The 22,866-nt window shown below is 42.3% G+C and overlaps 1 protein-coding gene across 1 annotated transcript in view; it reads left to right on the top strand.

Annotated features, from left to right (window-relative positions):
• Positions 1–22,866, top strand: part of TDRD9 (tudor domain containing 9) — a 2,841,455-nt gene that overhangs the window by 730,542 nt on the left and 2,088,047 nt on the right. The window contains exon 14 of the mRNA XM_044074496.1: positions 20,715–20,812. Within this exon, the coding sequence (XP_043930431.1) occupies positions 20,715–20,812 (98 nt within the window). The remainder of the gene's footprint in view (positions 1–20,714; positions 20,813–22,866) is intronic.

Raw genomic sequence — 22,866 nt, 5'->3', positions numbered from 1 at the left:
TTTACTTTTGTGTATTTCCTTTTTTCACCATTTTTCTGAGGTGTATTTGCAAAGGTTGTGGGACCTTTTTCATTTTGGGACTCCTGACATCTGGGGCAAGAAAAACTGGAGAAGATGGCGTCGGCTGTCAGCTTTGTACTCCTGGCGCTCTGACGTCAAGGAGCATGGTTGAACAGCCGACGCCGGACCCAGACTTTGGGATTCTGGCCAACCGAGGGCTGCCTGCCGGCAGGGGAGAACCCAACAGTCATGACTGCAACAGTGAAGAAACTCGAACATCTACATTTATGGTAGGTGTACACAACTGTACTTTTCTGGTTACTGAAGGCCAGTTTCTTCACACACTTTAGCTGGTCTAAGCTTAATAGTCTGATAAGCTGTTTCTACTATTCCAGAAGTTTGTGGTCTGTAGGGGCAATGAAACTGTAATTTAACATTCAAAGCTCTACAAAGCTGCTGTTTTTACTTGACTATGTCAAATGGGATCATTGGCCAGACTAGATGTCACAGGGAGCACCAAATCTCTGTATTAATTCAGCGAATAACTTTTTCTACTGTGTGTGAATCATTCTTCTCACAATGGTATGCTTCTACCCACCCAGAAAAGGTATCGACTATGGCAAGTGTATATTTAAATGTCTTTACTTGAGAGGAAGCCAATAAAATCCCACTGAAGGGAACAAAAAGGTCCACAAGGCCTTTTTAATGATCGAAGAAGTGCAGGGTACTGATTACTTGAAATAATTTGGTAACCCAAGTGCAAGAGGATTCAAAAGCAATGTTTTCAATTGTGCAAAAGCTTGTTCATGACGGTCATAGCAGGGTAATGGTTCAGGGGTATCTTCCTTTAACAGTCCTAACAAAAAGGTATTACCACTTATCCATAGTTAGAAATCCATTGTTGATGTGACCTGTTTAACCCAGAAAAGCTCGCAGCTGTTTCAGTGTAGGGCATGGTACAGCTTGGATCACAGTAATTGCTGAAGGCAGAAACCTGTTTACAGTCATGTACACTTCTTGAAACTGAGAGCAAATCTACGTATGGAATCAAAGTAGACCTACATGGATATTTAATCTTTTCTAATTTTTTTCTTCATTTCTCTAGGGAAATGGGTGAGATGTTCTACAAACCCTTGTGGTAATCTAGTTCAAGTGTACTGCTGACCTTTCTAAGTAAAAGCAAATAAGTGTTGACTGTCTGGCTTTATAGGGACAGAAAACGAGACAGATTAAATATTTTATCACTGAAAGGGTGGTGGCATCTAAGGGATAGACCTCTGTATTGTTGCAGGGTTAGGAACATTGGTACTGCTTACAGCATTTACTGCACATAAATCTTGTGCCAACCTATATGTACGTTTTCCCTGTTTTTTTGAACTGGTAAAATCGGAGTATTAGAGGAACTGTGAGTTGGAACCATTCTACTTTTGAACAAAGCAGAAAACCGGTTTGATTTTGTTTTCTGCTTCTATAGACGATTGATACTGAACTGCTGTAGGCAGGCGATCACAAGGTTTTAATGTTGTATGGACAGGTTCTGCATTCTCTGAGCTCTACCTCATTGTCATCGGTAGTTCAGAGCTGTGGAGGAATAACATTCATTTTCCCCATTATCAGTTTTTTTCTATTTTCTGCTTTGTTGTTAGGAAAGCAGCAAGTTTATTTATTTATTTATTTTTAATTTGGACAGATAGTGTTAGAATATAATTCTAAAGTTTTATTAAGATTATCTAAAAATACACTTTTAGGTGTACAATAAACAGTACATTTAAGTTTACATAGTAAATCACTGCCTAAGATATTTAGAGAGGCCAAAAGTCCTACAATAAAAGCATGCTGTTTTAATGGACCTATTTGAATAGGAAGGTTTAGTTTCTGGATAATCTAAAGGAACTCTGGACACACCCACATCCCGAATTGTGTGTTTAGAAAGTGGAAGTTCGGTATTTGCTGAAGTAATCCTAGATCTAGTAGTTCCTGTGTGTACAAGAAATAGGACAGATGTATTTTGCACTGTAATATTCACAAAGGGACTATCTTGATCAATTGGTACCAAGGAAAATAACTGTAGATCTGATGTCTTTTCCATCTGGCTTCAACATGTGGGTATAAGATGCCATATCTTTAAGACTTCAGCTCACGAGGCTCCTCCTCCCCTACCCATATTCCTTCACTCCCTCAAGAATACTCCAGATCTAGTTTGCTGCCATTCTAGGATAGCGGCTAAATCGTGGCTCTGTTGGAGTGTATCCTTTTTCATAGGACTTGATTTGGATTTGCTCCATTTTTTTTCCTCAACTCTGTTGTATTTTGTGGTAGTAGATGTAGATAGGTTGTTAAGTAGATAGGCAGTTGGGTAACTGTTACTACTGATTCTTGTATGTGTGTAAGGTGAATTTCCCGCTTTGAGTATTTATACCCCAGTTTGTTGTAATTGTTCGATAATAGTGTTAAGTTAGTGAGCGTTTTTTCTTTACTGCATGAATCTGAAAGGATTTAAGAAGTGTGTGGCATGTAGGCACAAACTCTCCTCACAAGATGCACATGATCGGTGCATTTATTGCCTGGGGGGCGGCCCATCTGGCGATCCCTTATTCTGTCTTTGCAGGGTTTGGTTCTCAGGCCATTAATGAAAAGAGGGCCAAGATGATCCTCAAGGGCCTCCCTGCAGCCAGCACCTCTTCATCATATGCTTGTTCCCCTCAAGATAAGTCATAGCGGGGTCATAAGCAGTCTAAAGACTCCAAACCTGCTAAAGTTGATCATAAGAGGTCTTCCTCCTCTCCTGCTCTGGTACCTCTAGATGGACTATCAGACCTGAAAGCCCCAAGACTCATTGGTTCCCCGGCAGCTTTGGAGCTGGTCACATTTGGTGCCCATCTCAGACAAGACTCCATCTGTGGCTTTTAGTATCAATATCCTCAGCCCCATTTTGGTTAAGGGGGCCCCTTCAAGGAGAATGGCTTCCCCTACTCACTTGCCACCCCACCTACTCACTTGCCACCCCACCAGAGTCCTCGATGTTGTCTTTCCCTTCTCCGCCCATGTCTGACCTTCCCCATTTCTTCCCTGAGTGATGGATCCCTTGCAGCCTAGGGACTTGGAGGTTTGCTTATCAGTGGCTTCATCCACCTGGTCATCAAGTAGGCGGGCATGCTAAAAGCATCAGATCTGGAGGAGCTGATGTGGTGGTCCTTGCAAGCGGAGATGCAGTTGGGCCTTATTCCTGTGGCTCTGGCTGTGTTCTATTCAGTAGGGTCAGTGTGGGGCCCTTATAAGACTGCTTATGACCCTGCTATGACTTATCCGAATCTGACAGCGTGGCCAATTTTGGCTCTGACCTCTGTGTCCTTGACTCTGGCTGTGTTGGAGCCAAGTGGGCCTCAGAGTGGATGTGTAGAGGCAGGCTGTTCCGGGTCAGGTTTAAATATCCTTGTTTTTGCTCATCAGTTACACTCATGTCCGCTTTTGATGGGTCAGCATTGATCTTTAGGGTGGGGTAATGAGTCCTGGATTCTGGCTGTCCCTGGGGTCATTGGATCCAGGACTGTCTGTTCTGGATGGCCAGCTTCTGCTTTTGATGTGGGGAGGCTTTTTTCTGCTAAGAAGGATTTGCTGAATACAAATAGTGCCTCCTGTCTCACATCTGTGCCTTTGACTGTCCATCAGTCTGCTCCAGTACAGCTCATTCCTGCTAGTCTGCAGTCTGTTCCCTGACTGGGTCCCTTAGCTCTTCCTATTCCCCTCTGGAATCACAGGAGTTGGAAGTGTCAGGAAGAAGCTTTGCAAGAGGAAACACCTGGATTGCCTCACGAAAGATAGTGACTTTGAGGAAGGAGAGGAGTCTCCTAAGTCTCTACATGATGACTTTTCTTTTGGTGATCTTTTGGAGCTTCTTTGCCATTGCATGGGCTGGACCACCAAAGCCCCCTCTCTGGAGGAGTCCATTTTTCTGGAGGCCTTTGGGGTGGACCTTATCCACACCTTGAGTGATCCCTCCTCCAGGCAGACTTATTGACCTGGTATGTTGGAGGCCGTGGAAGGAACCCAATACAGTGAAACTGATCCCCAAGAAGCCAGAAAAAATTCTCATCCCACCCAAGGATTGGCCTCACTGGAGTAAAGGTCTGGCTGTGGATGCTATCATGGTGGCCACAGCTGCTAAAAAGGACCTTTCAGAGGGGAGGAGAGTTCCTTGCCCTCTCCTCTGAATAGGGAATCTTGGGTGTTGGACCATTGAGGAAGCACTGTTGTCTCTCAGCTACGTTTGACTTGAGGTCTGTTTACTGTATTTTCCACTTGATGAGGATTCAACACGATGTATCAGAAGTGTCGTGGAATATCAAGTCAAAGCAGTTCCAGGAGGGCCCAGAAGACTTTACGAGACTCAGTTGTTTACAATCTAGTGCCAGTGTTTCTATGAGGCTCATCTGTGGATGCTATTATGGTGGCCACGGCCACGGCCATATATCTGCTATGGCTTAGTGGTAAAGCACATCATCTGTGGTGTACAGGGTCCTGTTTCGAGCCTTGCAGAAGCCGGTTGTTTATGGCAGTCATGGCTTAGTGGTAGGTCATATAGGTCATACAGACTATCTCCATTGTGACTGGAACTTCCTGAGCTGCTGGCACTGGCATTGCCATCTGTCACCATGCTTGGATGAGGTTGTGCAACCTTGCTTATTGCTTCAAGATGTGCTTTATCAACATCTCCTTTGATGGCTCTTCACCCTTCAGACCTAAGGTTAAAGACACTCTCTGACTAGGAATGAGTAAGTTAGAAAGATGCTGCCCTGTGTTGAAGGTTTGCCACCCCTCAGTAGACCCTTTTGTGGAATCAGAAAGGGGGGGGGGGCATCTCTTCTTTAGGAAATTGCAGCAGTCTTTCCAGGTCACTCCTCTTAAAGGTTTTGCCCATGGCTGGGGCTAACCACAGTAGGTGCTGCCCTCATGGTAGAGCTGGACCACAGAACCAGTGCTTCCATGGAGCAATCTCCAGGAGGCCCTTTCAGTGATCCAGAAGGATTTCCAACTATACTGCTCTGGAGGCAGTGGGGGTCACTTGACTCTACACCTAGAAATTTGAGGCCATCATCTTGGACGCATGAGTGTTTAGAAATTCCACATTTCAATCCCAGACATCTCTCAGAAGTTCCACCCCATCAGAGACCGCAAGCAGCCATAGAAATGCAGAAGCTGCTGGCAAATCAAATCATCCAAGAGGGTCCCCATGAGACCAGTGAGGATCTGTGGTCTCTTGAAGGTTCTTTTTGGTACCAGAGGAGGAGGAGGAGGACTTCAGGCCAATCTTTGATTTGAACAAAGTAAACCCCTCTGTAAAACAGACTAAATTCTGGATGCTGACTTTGCAGTCCATCCTACTTCTGAGGAAGAATGACTGGATGTGCTTAGTAGACCTTAAGAATGTCTACCATCATATAAAAATACATTCCAGGAGGTTCCTGCACTTCCTACTTGGGAACCAGTCATCCTCAGTTCAGGACACTGCTATTTGTTCACACTACTGCCCCTGGCAGTTTGCCAAATTTATGGCAGTAGTAGCAGCCTGGCTGCGGCTGCAGAGGTTTGTTATTCCCTTACCTGAACGATTAGCTCCTTAGTGCCCCCATGAGAATCTCCCTACTCAAGGCCAGGGATACCTTACTCCAGCAATGTGGTTTGTTGGGGATCACATCAGTCATCAGAAATCAATCCTACATCCTGTTCAGACACTGGAATTTATAAGGTCCCACTTGGATACTGTATCCCAGATTGGAAAGATGCCACCTTCCAGAGAAGTCAGTCTTTGTTCTCGGGCAGTCTCATTGCTTGCTTTCAAAAAACTGCCTGCACATGTTATTCTAAAGCGTTTGGTTAAATGGCATCCTCTGTTGGTCTGGTCCCTCTATTGAGGTACCATATGAATGCTCTGCAATGGACCCTTGCAGTGCAGTAGTCACATTTGAAACATCAAGTTGATTTTCCGATAATTTTGTTGAAGATTTGCTGTGATCAGGTTCAGTGGTGGTTGGAGTCTCCATCTGTGAACAGCGGAAGACTGTGTGATGTCCTTCCATTTCATTGTTGCATTACTCATTATAATAGGGAACCCCTGCCAAGGGTGGCCCAATGTCAGGTCAGTGTACCAAAGCCTTAAGGTTGCTTTAAGGTACACTGTACATCACATGTATGCTCCTCATTTTGCATTGGGCATAAAGCTGACATCCAGACATACCATCCTGTGAACTTCTTTGCCGCCTATCCAAACACCATCTCTTGATTGCTGGTCTGAATGTTCTTTCTGTTGATGGTTCACCATGCCATTACAGGTAAGTGCCCCATTGGGGGTTTTGTATCTTATCTTTTCCACTTGTTTTTATTGCTTGTAGGGTTTCATGTTTTCCAAGAGGGGTACATTTCAGTGTGGGAGAAAGATTTCCCATAAAGACCATCAAAAGCACTGCTTGTTTTGTGTCTGCACTTCCCATGACCATATGTCCTGTTCAGTTTGTCAGGCCTTTGTTGCTACGATCTTCCATAGTTGGCTGTCTTCTTTGGCCTTGCATTTGGAGAATCAAAATATTAAAATTTTAGCTAAAGACACAATGGAAGGAACTTCCCGCTCCGAGGGACAACGTCCGTGTGAAGTAGAAGGCTATGAAATCTAGGCCGGATTTTTCTATTCAGCCGCCACCAGACATCTCTACTGAGGAGAGTGTAAGCATGTCAGATCATCCAGCTCCACTGTTGGGATTCTTCTGCCATGACCTTTTGAGGACAGTGTGGAAGCACATCCCTGGAGGCCTTGCAGATTTGAGGGAACTGTGGTTGATTGTTTCTGAGGGGCCTAGGTGTGTTCCTAAAATTTTGGTCAGAGAAGTTCCAGTTACTATTATTGAATGCTGTCCAGGGCCTAAGCCTCCTAAGTTCTATTGGGTGGATAACCGCTTAAAGAAGAAACGGTAGACTAAGCATATTTCTCCAGCTTCTAAGAACCCTCTGAGTGAATAGCAGAATTTCACTCGGGGGGGGGGGGGGTTAAATGCTTTGGTGGCTGTGAACCCTCCTCAAGGAATTTCTGTTCCAGCTCCCCCTTGGTTATCTAGTCCCCTTAAAGACCAAGAGAACAGGATTCCTCTGAGGAGGAGATGGATTCACGTGAGGGGAATCCCTTGCTTTACTCATCTCATATTCCCTGTTCTTTAGACTATAGGTCTGAGGAGGAGGAGGAATCGACTAGTCCTGACATTCCTTTCAAGGAAATTTCTTTTGGGGACGCAGTCTTCAGAATTATGGAATTTTTTAGATGGGATTGCACTTAGGTTTCTGAGGTACATAAGAAGTATTATGAGCTCCTGTAAATGGATTCTACCAGACCTTCTGCTGTTCCTCCTGTTTTGGCTACTTTGTTGGATGCCTTTTCTAATGCTTCTAAGACCCTGATTCCCAGCCCCTGCCCCTGCCCCTAAAAAAGCTGATGGGTTTTAAAGGGTGCCTGAGAATTGTAAATTTCTGTATAGGTGCCTTTCCGATCCTTTGGTGGTGTTTGTGGTTTCTGATAAACCATCTGAATTGATACTTTCTCCTAAGTTACTTTCTTCTGATAAAGATAGCAGAACTATGGGAAGGTTAGGTAAGAAGGTTTATACCTCTGCTACTTTAGTTTATAGGGCTGTTAATTATCAGACCCATATGTCCAGGTACATATTGTCTCTTCTAATTTCTGATTTCCCAGGCTCTGAAGGGAAGACTTCTGCTGTTTCCCTGTTAAGAACTTCTTCCCAGGTGCCTTGTCATTCCATTAAGTGCAGTTATGATGGAGCAGATGCTTCCACTAGGGGTGCTGCCTTTGGGTCTGTGATGAGGACAGATTCTTGGCTTCAGCTTCAGTCTTACTGCCTGATATTAACGCTAAGTTGATGGATGCTCCTCTGGACAATAAACACTTGATGTTATGTTGTCCGTATCTCGCCTTCCTTCTTGTTGGCGTTTCCACATGAGGTTATTGTTGTGGCTCCTGTTTGCTTAGTGGTCCATGCAAGATCTACCTATGTCCCACAAAATTCTTATCACAGAGACCTGCAAGAAGGACCTAAAATGGCAGATTCAGTCCACCCAGCTGATGATAGGCAGACCATTCGTCCTCCCCCAACCGGTGGCCACAGTGACCACAGACGCTTCCCAAATAGCGTTGGGGGCATTATCTGGGACAGACTGTTCACAGAACTTGGCAACAACATGGGTACCATTTGCACATGTCCTCGAGATGAAAGCGGTGCTCCTGGCGTTGCAAGCACTTCACAGCTCTCCCCACTGGGACGATTGCAGTTCAAATGGACAACATGTCAGTGGTATGGTACATTAACAAGTACCCCTATCTCCATTTTCTGGTTATTATTGCTGTTGTTTAGGCCGTCATTTTTCCTTCAGGCCTATTCCCCCTTTCGAATCAGTTTTTTCTTAGAGGATCCCCCCTTGCTCTTAGCCCGTTTCAGTTAGAGGGCTTCCTCTTATTCCCTCTTTCTCCTTTGTGATAAGGAGTAGCTGTTTAAGTTAAGGGCTCTCCTCGGTCAGGGTAGTTGTTGTTTAACTTAGAGGCTCTCTCCCCCCTCTGTTACCTTTTGTTTTTTGTTTCAAAAAAAAAAAAGTGTTTGAATTTTCTTATTATATTCTGTATTTAAATCTTGATATTTCTTCAGGATTCTTTCTGTAGATTAGTAGTGTTTGTTCAGACCCAGCCCGTATGGATGTGGAGATGACTACTCTACCCCCGGATCGTCTATTCCTCCTTCGACTCACCTGAGCTCGGACCAGAGTGCATGGAAGTCATTGTGGTGGAACCATCAGTTCCGAAAACCTCCGGTCTCTCTCTCCCGACATCCGCTCCGATCTCCTCGATACCTCCTTCTATCGAGGGATCTGGGAGCAGACACGCTATCGTTGGCTCTGGGGGGGGGCAGCATCGGACCCTTGTCCAATCCTCCTCTCCCTCTTGGAGCTTCGGCGCAGGTGAACTCTGCTCCCACATGAGCCTCAGAGCCATCGCTGTCATTGTGGGAGAGGTCTCTCGACACTTTGGAGCCAGGGACCCTCTCGGGCCAGGAGTGTAATGCCTTTGAGGTGATGAGGACTTCTGTGCCCTGGAAGTCTGTCTTTCCTGATAAAGTAGGTGCTGTATTACTATCCTGTTCTTCTCAGACACATTCCTCTTCCTCTTTGGTTAAAGATTACTCAGGACTCCTGGATTCTGTCCGTTATCTGCTAAGGGTATTTCATAGTCTGGAAATCTCTTCCTCCTTTATGGGAATTCCTCAACCCCCTCAGGAACAGCTGTCATCCTTTCCAGGGGTGCTTTGGGATCTCTTGACTCGGGGGGAACTATTCAGGAAGTTCCAGTTTCCCAAAGGGGGAGAAGGTTTTACTCCAGAATGTTTCTGCTGCCCAGGAAAGAGGGTACGTGGAGACCAATTCTAGACCTGTGTCCTCTAAACACCTTTCTGGAGGTCCCCTCTTTTTGAATGTTATTCCTTCAGACTTTGTTCCCTCTCCTGTTTCTTCAGGCTTCTATGGTGTCTCTAGCCCTCAAGGATGCTTATCTTCATATCCCGATTTACATTTCTCTGCTTCCTAGCATTTTCAGTTCTCTGCTTTGCCCTTTGGCTTTTCTACTGCCCCAGGGGTTTTCACCAAATCCCTTGTTCCTGTGATTCCTTTTTTCAGGATAAGGGGATCCAAGTCTTCCCCTTGGATGACCTCCTCTTTTAGGCATATTCTTCAGAGACTTTGTTGCAAAATCTCCATTTTGCTATTTCCCTTCTGCAGAACCTGGGGTTCACTATACATTTTAAAAAGTCCTTTCTGACTCTTTCTCAAGATCAGGTCTTTCTGAGATCCAGACTGTGACTACACTGGAATTCCTGCCGCCTCCTAAGGCCCTAACTCTCCTCTCATTTCCTTTTTTCAATCCCTTCTTCCTCTGACTTCAGTAACAGCCAGGGAATTTGACCGTTCTGGTGTTCATGGCTTCCACTTTTGCTAAACACCACATGAGAAAATTTCATTGGTTTCTGAAGTCAGTTTGCATCCAACATTCTCACATGCTGTAATTTGTAATTCCTCTTTTGTCATGCCTCTAGCAGGAGCTTCAGTGGTGGATTCAGCAGTTGACTCTCAGTCCAGAGCTCCCTTTTCATCCACCTCTTCCCATTCAGGAGCTATTCATAGACACTTTAGACATGGGATGGGGAGCAGCATTTGGCTCCCTAAAGGTGCAGGAAGTCTGGTCACCTCATCATCAGAAAACAATTAGAGATCTGAGCCCTTCTGCTGGCTCTTCAGACTTTTCATCCTCTCTTCTCCCCAGGACCTGTGATGGGTTTTATGGACAATACCACAGTGATGTGGTATGTCAACAAACGTGGGGACAAGGTCTTGTCTTTGCCGGTTGGCACTCCTAGTGTGGGAACTAGCTATTCAGTATCAAGTAACTCTTCAGAAAGTGTACATTCCTTCAGGTCAAAACATTGTGGCACTCTCTCTTAGCAGGTCCATAGCTCAATCCCACAAATGGAGGCTTAACAGGGATGTGTTTATGGACATTATCCACCAGTGGGGTACTCTTCAAAAAGATCTTTCTGCCTCCAGGTCCTCTGGTTTGGAAGGTGGATGCCCTTCCTTTTCTTGGAAGGGGGTGTCTTTCTATGCTTTCCCTTCCTCTCATTCCAAAAGTCCTGTTCAAAATTCGAGGATGCTCCCAAAATCTTGTTGGTGACTCCCTTTTGGCTGGGACAGCAATGGACCTACAAGACACAAGACGAGGTCTTTTTTTCCATCCCCACCTGTCCACTCTTTAGCTGACACTCTGGGTGATAGGATTTTGACTCCACACAGACATCTTTTTTCTGAGGATATGCTTAGGGTCCCGCAGGAAGCTAGGAAACCCAATATTAGGAAATCCTACTTAACCAAATATGAGGTTTTCTGTATCTTATCTTATCTTTCTCATAACCTGGATCCATACACTGTGGAAGTTACGTTGGTTCCTATTTGTGTGAATTGTTCAATGCTGGGTTGGCTTAATTTTTCTGGTAAAACCCACTTGTCTGCTGTTTTCACCTCCTTTAGCTTCTAGATTTGAAGCTAAACAATTTCTTAAAGGCATCATTCATAGTAGGCCTCCCAGAAAGCCTGTTTCTCCTCCCTGGGATCTTAATTTTGTGTTAAAAAAATTGCCCCAGACTCCTTTTGAGCATGCAGCTCTTCAGCTCTTTGCAACATTGTTCTTGAAAGACTGTACTTTTGTTAGCCCTTACGTCTGCCAGATGGGTGTCTGAGCTTCAATCCCTTATGACTTGTTCTCCTTTTTGGGTGTTTTATAATGACAGGGTGTCTCTTTGTACTAATCCTTCTTTTATGCCCAAGGTAATAAATGAGTTTGTCCCTTAATCAGTCTATTAATTTCCGCACTTTTTGTTCCCCTTCTCCACAATGTGCCAGTGAGAAGGTGCTTCACATGTTGGATGTGCTTAGACAACTCAGATTTTATTTAGATAAGGCAGCTTTTTGTTTCCTTTCATCCTAGGTCTTTAGGATTGATTGTGTCCAAGCAAACTATTTTTCTTTCTTTGATTTCTAAAGCCATTTATTTTTGTTCTTTTCATGGTAAGAGCCTTCCTTCTGTTAAAGCCCATTCTACTAGAGCTGTGGCTTCTTCTGGTGCTTTAAGTATTTGGATACTACCTCTATTCTTGAGACAGCTACATGGACTTCTATGCATACATTTACCAAGCACTACAAGTTGGATGGAATTTCCAGAGCTAGAGCTGGTTTTGCTATGGCCATCCTTCATAGCGTTCTAGAGAATTCTGCTGGTCTTTCCTCTTTCCTTTCTTCTTCCTGAGCTTTGCCACTCTCGCTATAGTAATGAATACACAACTGTACTATGTCCTTCCATTTCACTGTTACAGTAAAATCTTACCATAGTGGTAGATGTCCTTCTCTTTACTTTTGCAGTACTCCCTACCTTCCTTCTCCCCCCTGGTCCATTTCTCTTCTGGATGTAGTGATTATCTGTCTACTCCTTGGACTGGCATTCCAACTAGGGCTCCCAGTTCTGAAGAGGATATGTCTGGACATCACTTTTATGCCGTACTCTACACAAGGAGCATATGTATGATGTATGGCGTACCTTAAAGCAACCTGAAGGCTTTGGTTTTCTGACTGGATGTCAGGCCATCCTTGGCAGGTGGATCCTTATTGTAATGAGTATTGCAACAATGAAGAGAAGGACATCTACCATTATGGTAAAATTTTACAAAACTGTACTTTCTTCACCCTCCACTGGCAACGGTCACTATGGATGCCTTCCTTCTTGGTTTAGGGGTGCATTTCAAAGGATCAAGGAACTGGTCTTCCACGAAGGAGAATCTTTACATCAGTGTCTTGGAAATGAGGGGTGTCTGTCATGCATTGCAGGCTTTTTTAGGAGGCTGTTCCCAATGGTGTGATTTTGATCCTGATGGACAATATGTCCATTGTCTGGTACCTGCACAAGCAGGGGGGAACTGATCTTACCCCTAGGCCATGAGGGTTTGGCAGAGAGCGTCTTCCTCTCAGAGGTTTCTGATTTCAACACACATCCTGTGGAAGTTAACATTCTGGTGGACAGTTTAAGCAGGAACATTTTTTCCTCCTTGAGTGGTCTCTGAATCTGAAGGTTGCTGCTCAGATTTTTGGCACTGGGGCACCCTGTGTTGCGACCAATTTGCTTCCCCCTTCAGCACCAAGTACAGCAGTTATGCCTTATTCTCTCCTCTGGAACATTCACCCAGAGATGCTTTTCTTTATGCTTGTCCCTCAAGTCCCTGTATGTGTATCCACCAGTTCCACTAATAATCAAGTTTCTTCAGAAGGCAGCCTGCTCCACAGTGACTGTGATCCTCATTGCTCCTTTTTGGCTCTGGCATGTGTGGTTCCCCTTCCTGTGGCTTCTTTTGAGATGCCACCCCGGTTGCTGGATCCCATTCTGGATCTCTTTTCCCATCCAACAGACTTGGACCTGCCCGAACTTTGGACCCTGAGATTAACTGCCTGGTTTCTCCAGTTCCCTCAATGGCCAGAAATATAAAGTTTTTGGATAGTGTGGTACAGATCTTATCCTCTTCTTAGAAGGCATCTGTTAAGAAGATGTATGCTAAGGTTTACCTTTGAATGTGTGAAAGCACATTCGTCGAACGTGCACATCTGTGAACCGTTTACATGAAAACGAAGCACCAAATTCCAGAATCTCTTCTCCTTTTTACCCATGGTAGCACTTCTTTTGGCAGAGGAGCGTTCGGAAATGTTGAAAGTCTATATTTATTCGTTATTTCAGGAAGTATGCTAGTAAGTGGAAACATTTTGCTGTTTGGGCTGATTCTTGAGGCTTGGGACCCTGTTTCATCTCCCTCGGAGGTAGTCCTAGACTTGTGGATTTATTCAGTGCTGTTTCCATTTATTGCATGATTGAGGTGCAGTTGGCAGCTATATCTAATTTTCACATTGGCAAGGGTAATGCCCCTTTGGCTTCCTTGAAGATCTCCAAAGTTTTCCTTAAAGGCATTTTTCTATTATGCTCTGTGTTTCGGACCCCATAACTCCTTGGGATTTACCCTTTTTGCTTCAGGTCCTTGCAATTCCTCTCTGAGCATTCTGCTACCTTGATTTTAAAGCTCTTATCTTGGAAGATGTTCCTAGTGGCTGTTATTTCTGCCAGGTGTGTATCAAAATTACATGCTCTTTCTGCTCTTCCCCATACATGGTGTCTCTTTTGTATATATCCCTTTTCCTTGCAAAGGTGACTACTGAAAATATCCTGAACCAGTCGATTCATCTTCCAGTGTTTTTTCCCAGTTTTGCAGCAAAGGAAAATACTTATTACTTTGGATGTGCATAGTCCTACTAGATAACATATCAATTGCCTAAGTCTTTCAGGAATTCTGACCAATTGTTTGTCTCCTTTTTGAGGCCTAGATTGGGTAAACCTGTTTCTAAAGTTGTGCCATCCAAGTGGCTGCCAGAGTGCGTGTCCTTTGCGTATTCTTTGAGAAGTAGGACTTTGGATAGCAAGCCAAAAGATCATTCCACCAGAGCTAAGGCCACATCTAAGGCTTTTCTCCAGAGTGTCTTTACATTAATGTGTTTGGCTGCTGCTTGGGAAGGTCCCCACACATTTGTGGCTCACTGCAAGCTGGACATTCAGTCTGGCTTGAGGGCTTAATTTGGTTCCACCGTTTTGCACAATATCCTGCTTTAAGACCTCCCTTGGGTCTTACATGGCTGGGGACTCTGTCCTGCAGGTTGAAGCCAGATAGAAAAAAAATATCAGCTATAAAAGTTATGCACTTACCATAGTGATAGAACCATGTTGTCTCTGTATATCTGGTTCAACATTCCCTTCCTCCTGCTTGTCTATGTGGCGAGTTCATAGTAGAATGATAGAGTGGAGGAGGTTCTGTGTCCCTTTTTGTTGGGGGTCTTTAGTTGCTCTTGGATTGAGTTGGTGTTTTTCATGGTTTAGACCCAGAGGGGCAGACTTTATCAGAGGTATTCTTGGGGGAATGAAGGGTTGTGAGTAGAGGAGGCGGAGCCTGGCGAGCTGAAGTGTTGAAGATATGGACAGCCTCGGATCCAAGTGAGATCCAATACCTGCAGGCTGAACCAGACAGAAAGACAACATGGACCTATCATTTTGATAAATACACAACTTTCATTTCCTGCCCATGGCTGTCCTAGTTTGCTGCCACACTGATGGCTGCCAAGTAGTATTCAATATAGGAGGTTTTTTTCAGGTTGCTGTGGTATTTGAATGCTTGGCAAAGTTGCTTGCTTTCCTGCTAATAGACATTCACTTCTTCATTGCTCTGTTTCACCATAATTAAAACAAGTATTTAAACACAGTGTACCTTGTGGTGATGAATGATGAATCAGCCGGATAATAATTTTGCTCATACTGTCTAGGGGATTGCTGAAAGAATTGAACTCTACCTCCTCCTTCATGATTTCTTCCCCATCCCCAACCTCAGAGGTCAGTATTGAACTGCTGCAGTTGAATATCCACTGTTGTTCCTTTTCTTCCCTAAGTATGTTGTTTGCTACATATTGTGCTTGATTTACAATTTCATGGCTGCCTGAGCTTGGCCAATTTCAACAAATCATTTTAATCTGTTCTTACATTGGTGGTGACAAGTTCTCTATAAAAGGTGCTTACAACCTTTTTGCTGATGCACCTTCCATAGGCTCTGGATGTCCAGAGAAGGCTTCAAATACATCTGTTTAGTCTTGCAGATATGCATCAATTGATTTGTTTTCTCTTTGCTCAATAGCTTTTATTCATGGCCAGTTAAGGGCAGGTGACATGCAGTGGTAATGGCATTTAAAAGTGTATTTCTAGCAGCCAGAAAACCGTCATCTGTACGTTTTGGAATGTTATCACCTAAGTGAGATTTTTTTTAGTATATTTTTCTAAAAATATTTGGAGATGTGGAAGTTTTTAATATGGCTCTCGGGTCTTCAGTAGTAGGGTTTTGCAGTTGTACATGTTCTAAGATTTTTGCATATTTTGCTGAGTGTGTTCAAATGGGAGGGGAGAATCTACAGTGGTTTGAAAAATCTACTGCCTTCTATGGCCTTAACACTCATATGCCTCACTATCTCTAGCTGCTGCTCGGTTTGTTACTTCTTGCAAAGGGTGCATCTGTATGGAAGGTACTTCAAAATCAGTAGAAGAGAGAATCTGTCACTTCTCCTGCAGGTTGACTTGCAGGGGATGTCTGCTGATATTCCTCCCCATCAGTAATGATTGGAAATTGAATAATGTGCATACTTTTACCCAAAGTGTTAGTTTTTGCTGTGTAGCTTTTGTTAGAAATCTGAATTTTTTTTCATATTTGTTTATGATACAATTGTTTTCCTTTGTTAGATATATCCGTTAACATCTTAAGGGTATTACTGATTGATGTTGGCGAAGTCTAGTGTTATAATCTAACGGGAGACTAGAAGTAACTTGTGCTGTATCTGCGGAAGTGGTGGTAGTTTCTTCCAAACTAACCCCTACCTGCTGTCTTTTAGAGGGAGAACTGTCAGCCCCTTGAGGCACAAGTGGGTCATAAGGTGAAGGAGGTACAGAAGGAAACTGAGACCACTCATTATCAGATGATTCGGGCTGCATGAATGATAACTTTAATTGCCATAAAGGATGCATATGCTAGGAGTGGGAAGTGTCATCTGTTCTATTAGCTGCCAGCAGCTGTGACTTTAACCTAGTATAGTTATATTTTAAGCTTCTAACTACAGATTCCCTTTTCTTTTTATTCTTTTTGCCAGTCATTAAAGTGACCAACTCAGGAGACTAGTACCTGATGGATCTCTCTTTTTAGTTAATGTTTTAGATTTTTAAAATGTTCTCATCAAAAGTAGCTTTTTTGGAAACTGTAAAACACCATCAATTTTTTGTGATATCAGACCATTTTTACCAAATAATTACCACTCTCTGTACCATAATACCTACCTAGAGTACTGTACTGTGGCTCATTAAAACCACTTGTACTGGCTCCCATTATAAAAAAACCCACTCTCGTACCAAAGAGATAGATTTGCAACTATAATTAGGAGCATTCACATTTCCAGTAAAGCAATCCTTTCTTCCTTTTTTCTAAATATTTTGATTAGAACCTGTTTTCACTCATGAGAAGGATGCTTTGTCCTTTTACCAAGGAAACTGTGTCTGTGACAGACAGTCTGTCCTTGTATATATTGATTGAAACACCACCAGCACACACTTGGACCTAAAGCGTGTTAGTGTAAGTGGTCACACAGGCATCCAGTTTCCTTGATTCATACAGTTTACCCGCTCACATGCAATCAGAGCTAGTAAACAAGACTCTGCTGAGATTTAAAATTATGTATTGTTACACCAAAAACTTCTCTGACAGCAAACATGTCTCTTTAGGACCCAGTGGCAATTTTTAATACAGCAGCACACAAGCCAAGCAGCTTGGAAATCGGAGTCATGGTACAAACTGTTAAGGTACCAATTAACTTTTATACAAGACAGCGGAGAAGAATAATCTCTGTTACTGCACAGAAAGAGACACGTGGGAGACTAGGAAATCAATATCGTGCCTCCTTGAGCTTTAAGAATCATAGTAATTTGTACTTTTTTTTATTAAAAGCAGCACTATGTTAATGATCGTAAAATTTCCACTGACCAATTGGAATTGAACACTACAACATTAATTTTGCTAAGTAGGATCTCTTGACTGCTTATTTGACATTCCAGTTCCATATTCCATGATAGAACTTTCTATCCAGAACAAATCTTGTACTTGTCTAACCCTGTCAGTAGTTGCTAATATTAGACAGGAAGGAAACTTTCCCTGCTCACCATCACACTTTAGTTTGCAAAAAAAAGGTCTTTTAGTGTTGGTCTTACTTCAATGATTCAGTGATGTTTCAGAATAATTTATTGCATTGTTTTTCCTCAGTGGTGCGTATGTGTTAAAGTTGGTTACACAATTTTTCCCATCTGTTTTTTTCCTGGTCTTGTGCCTACTGATCAGTCTAACCACCATCACAGCCATGCCCATTTTTTTCACCATCACCTGGAAGACAGCTGGTTGCTGCTTTCTGTCTTCCAGACAGCCATGAGGGATTTTTGTTTTTTGGCCCTGATTCCTCCTTTAGCAGCTGTCATGCTTACTTGTAAATGCAAGAAGCTGCTTTTCCCTACACTGCAAAATGTGCATTCCTCCATCTTTCCCATAAAGGCTGCTACATGGATGTGGCTTGACAGAGCCCAGCACACATCTGCAGTCTGTATGCTGCATGCTGTGCATTTATCTCTCCAGTAGGTGCCTGCATAATGGCAAGCTAGACTATTTCCACCTCTCCAGGCTGACGGAGCTGATGTAGGTGGTGGCCAACAACTTACTTCCTCCTTTATCTCCTTGAGCACTTTGATCACTACTTTGTACTGACCCAGCTGGGTCTTGGTTAGGGCTTTATTCTTTATTACCCTGGTGCCAGCATTAAGTTGGCTACTCAGTTTTTGGCAATGAAGCTATTTTTATTAAACGGTAGTACAGTGTGATCTTAATGGATTATATTAACTCTGATAGGCTTCATTAGAAATGTATCCTTTGCCTTTTTATGCTTTTACACACAACTCAAGTATAGGTATTAATAACTATACATTGTTAGTACTGTTGTGTTTTTCTATTTTGATGAATTAATTTTGTGTGCAACTTTTAGTTTGTTGAAGGTCTGCCCAGTTGTCTAAAAGATTAGAAAAAATGCTAATTTGTTGCGGGGTTTGTAGTGCTGTTTTGAATTGCTATCTGATGGGTCATTGTTGCAATGTGGAATCAACATGTCAGATATCCAAAGAAGTGTGGGGAAGTGGAATAAAGTGGAGGTGAGGCAGTGCATGGTTGAGTTGAAAGTGGTGTAATGCATTTGCCCCATATTTACTACAAGAGTCTTACATATAGAGGTAAATAGAGTCCCAGTAGGGTAGCTGCTCCATGTACTTGCATGTCAAGATGCAGTACAGTTGTTGAGTTGGACCAGGGAAGTCCCTATTCCTGATGTACCAGACATGCAGGTATCTATGATTGTTCTAGGTTTGATTTTCAGTTTTGAGTACTACAGCTAAGTCTGTCTTAATTTGGATGCATATTAAGCAAGTGATCCAAACAGTTTATGATGTAAGAAGGTATTCCCACCCATTCTTGTAATATCGTGGAGCCAGGATTACTTTGACTTCAGGTGACACTTCGTGTAGTATTTGAATCTGGAGAGATGGCAGTGATTGTGACTATGTGAGGTATTGCCAGCTATGCCAGGAGAAGTAGGGTAGTGGATGGAACTTTGTAAAGAATTATGTCATTTGTATATCAAATGGATTTGTACAGATGCTTGTGTTGAAAAATGTATTTGTAAAGCTGCTTGTGTTAAAAATGTACCAACAGTGGGTCCTGACTTTGTAACTGATTAAATGTATATATTGTAACAGAGGATACTGGAAGAGAAGAGGTTAAACTCAGCTCCAGCTAACTTTGAAAAATAGCAAGAAATTAAATTACTTATTTAGGCTATAAAGATTGTATCTTACAGTTCTGACTGCAGCTAGAGATGAAATGTCTGTGCCAGAGAATGGTTTATTAGTTCCTGTAGGAAGCGTTTTATTATTTTATGACTTCCAGAAGCTGCAGCAGATCTTAGCAAAGCTGTGTGTGTGTGTATGTGTGTGTGTGTGTGTGTATTATTGACATGTGTGCGAGATTTTGGATCATTTGCTAGGAAAGAGGGTAGCATGGGAAGAAGGAGTCTGATAACCAGATGTATATAATGTCATTTTGTAATACATCACTGAAATTATGTTTTTTAATACTAGATGAGACTTGAGGCTCAGCGCACTCTGTTTTTGAAACTTGACCTAGGACACCTTACCTATGTCATCTTGCCTTACTGTAAGTGACCAGGGAATAGTAATTCTTTAGCTCAGTCAGAAAATATAGTGAGATTAGTTAAGTACTGTTTTTCTGTGTCTGTGTGAATCTTTTCATCTGTCTTATTTTAATATTTATTGTGATTGAAATTCTGGTGTTCATTATAAATGTGTATTTAGTATTTTCATGTTCTTTTAGTATTAAATATATTTAAACATTTCATTGTGGCTGGTCCTTTAGAAAATATTTTTGTCTTTGAGCGAACTCATGTCTATCTGGTGACTCTGCAGCCACTCCTGAAAGTGTTACTGCATTGGTCAAAATGCTACCATCTGTACTAATAATTTAATTCAGTATAATTGGGTACCCTTGTAAGAGTCTTAGAGTAGCTGGATTTGGAGTGTCTGTTGGCAGTAACTACCTTATAGTCTGGGCAGAAGGAGGCATGGCTAATAAATCTGTGCCAGCCTTTCCCAGGTGTGTGTGTGTGTGCGTGTGTGTGTGTGTGTGCGTGTGTGTGTGTGTGTGTGTGTGTGTGTGTGTGTGTGTGTGTGTGCGCGAGAAAATCAAATCTGAGTGTGTATGTGTCAGGTGTGTGGAGCAGAGACACAAAGCACTGGTTTCGCAGAGAGGGTGCTGGAGAACTTGGCTTGAACACTTGGTTGAGGACTCAACTCTTTATCTGTGCCAGTGGGGAGTCTTATTGGGGACCTGGAGGGAGACAGAGAGAGAAATCCATACCCTGGACTGGGTGTGTTCCCTGTATGCTCTTAAGAGAAATTGTGCTTGATGCAGTGTGTTGAATCTGGGAATACTGTGTGTATCTATTTTTGTTCCAAGTGAACATCCCTCTCCAGTGTCAGTGGTGAGGATTCAGACTTTTTGATTACTGGCCCAGATAATATATTATATATTCTTATCATACTGTGTGCTTCACAAGTCTGTATTTTATCTTTGTAGCTTACATTTTTGCATAGTTTCTTGCATATCAAAACTGTAGATAAGGAGCGAGACTATTTTTATAAGCAACGAACAGCAAATGAGAGATGTTACCATGATTCTGTAAAAAAAAGTAGGGTAGTATTTTCATTCATTGTTAGAGACAGGAAACAAGAGTGCTGTAAGTTTCATGGGAGTTTCTTGTCCTCTGTTTAGTATTGCATTATACAGACATGTTTTAATGCAGTTTTATAATCTTTAGTAGAATTTACTTTATTTTTCTTGAAGGTCGTGCTGGACGTGTTTCAAAAGGATATTGTTACAGACTAATATCAAAGGAATTTTGGGCACGTTGTATTCCAGAATACCCAGTACCTGAAATGTTGGTAAGTGTGACTTCCAGGAAGTTTCAAGTGTTGTCCCCCCACTGTTTTGAGAGTAGTTCAGATTTCTTTTTTGGTGATCTACAAAATGTAATTTGTTTAAATAGATGAGGGGTGCTCACAGTGATGGTAGTATTTTCATAATAGCCTTGCATACTTGGTGCTTACCTCCGCAAGTCTTGTGTGGAAATGCTTGAAAATTACTTGGTGTTTCATATTTCTTCTTATATTCTAAAGAATTGAACAGGCTAGCTGTGATGGACTTGCTAGTATCGCAGTATAGTATTTTTAGGGGTATTTTTGTGATCCTTACATGTTTCATCATTTGATCTCTGCTCGAGGTTGAAGTATTCACCACAAAAGGGTATGCGTTGCTCCTTATTCTGTGTTTCTGTCCTTTAAATTCCGTCTGGGCATTACCACACTTATTCTACTTAAGGCAGGCTTTTTTAAGACACTGCTTCCCTTCTATCCACCTATTCTTCAAAAAGCTTGACATTTGCTCTTTTTCTATGTTCACAGATTACTCTTGCATTCTACCTGTTTGACTGCTTTAATAACACACTATACCTTTGCCAATATATATATTTTTGAAATTCATATTTGAAGGACTGTACCTGGAAGAGATTGAATTGTTGGGTACAAACGTTTATGTGGCTGGGTTGCTGCACATATAAACAAGTAGCTTAATTACCCTGATAACTGCATGGATCTTGACTTTTTGGTGCATGATATGTTGTCTTTTTCTTTAAATATTTCTTCATGTTAACTGTGTTTATTCAGCTTCTCTGGAATACTTTAATATGTGAATCACCATCTGTCAGCAATCTGCAGCAAAGTTTTTATAGCATTTGTCCTAGTAGGACTGTCACTTTCTCTGCCACTTCCTTTATTACAAAACAGAAACAAGAGTAAACCTCTGCGTATCACTGAAGGTCCTTAGGAAAACGTAGGAAAAACAGAGCAAACAAAATATCCACAGCAGACCACCACGGAGCTAAAATCCTTTTAATAAAACAACTTGAGAACCATAAAACAAAAGAAAAATAAGTTGCAGCTTCAGCAGAGAAAGTGGATAAGCGCTTTTGGCTTAATAGCCTTCTTCAGATGCTCAGTTTGTTCTGCTTCAGCAAATTGTTTAAGTGCTACAATCAACTAATCAGAGGCTTCACAATGGGACAACTCCTTTTTCTGACTACTCAGTACTTCTCAATAGGGTCGCCACCCCTTTAGCACAGGTTTTATTGGACGTACTGCATTCAAACCGAGCTTTTGATCAGCCCGCAAATCCGCTATCCATTTAACTTCATTGATCTCTGTTTTGATATGTTTATTACCTTCCCTTATATTTTCTTGAGTCTCAAGAACCATAAAGTTAAACGAATGGCCAACATGCTCCATAACATGATTTGCTATAGCATTGATTTTCACCCAGTTCTTTATATCACTCATGTGGCGTAAAATCCGTTCTTTAAATTTGAAAAGATTATTGTGCAGTAAAGGTGGAATAAGCAAGAAGAGTATTAGCTCCAAGAAAGGTACTTGTATATGGCCATTGTAAAGCATGTAGTTGTATCAACACAACAAACTGTTTTCTTCATCCAGATACTGGTAGGTCTTATAGTTTTAAGGGGAATGCTGACTGTAGCACCAAGAACCTTGTATACTTAGCAGCTTGCCAGAACTGTTCAGCTTTTTATGTAGGTAAAACCAACAGAAAATTTAAAGAACGGATTTTATGCCATGAGTGATACAAAGAACTGTGTGAAAATCACTGCTCTAGCAAATCATGTTATTGGAGCACTTTATGGTTCTCGAGACTCTCCAAGAAAATATAAGGGAAGCTGAAAGCACTTAGCCACTTTATCTGCTGAAGCTGTAACTTATTTTTCTTTTGTTTTATGCTTCTCAAGTTGTTTTATTAAAAGGATTTTTAGCTCTGTGGTGGTCTGCTATGGATATTTTGTTTGCTGTGGTTTTCCTTTACTACAGAGAGGAGTTTAGCTATGAAAAGAGGTCAGGATGCTATATCTCAAATTTTCCATCACTGGCAGAGC

Source organism: Protopterus annectens, chromosome 6.part0 (assembly GCF_019279795.1).
Source record: "Protopterus annectens isolate FY-2018-M chromosome 6.part0, PAN1.0, whole genome shotgun sequence".
Taxonomy (NCBI): domain Eukaryota; kingdom Metazoa; phylum Chordata; order Ceratodontiformes; family Protopteridae; genus Protopterus; species Protopterus annectens.
The sequence above is the reverse complement of the archived record's forward strand: the minus strand, read 5'-3'. Positions and strand labels throughout refer to the sequence as shown.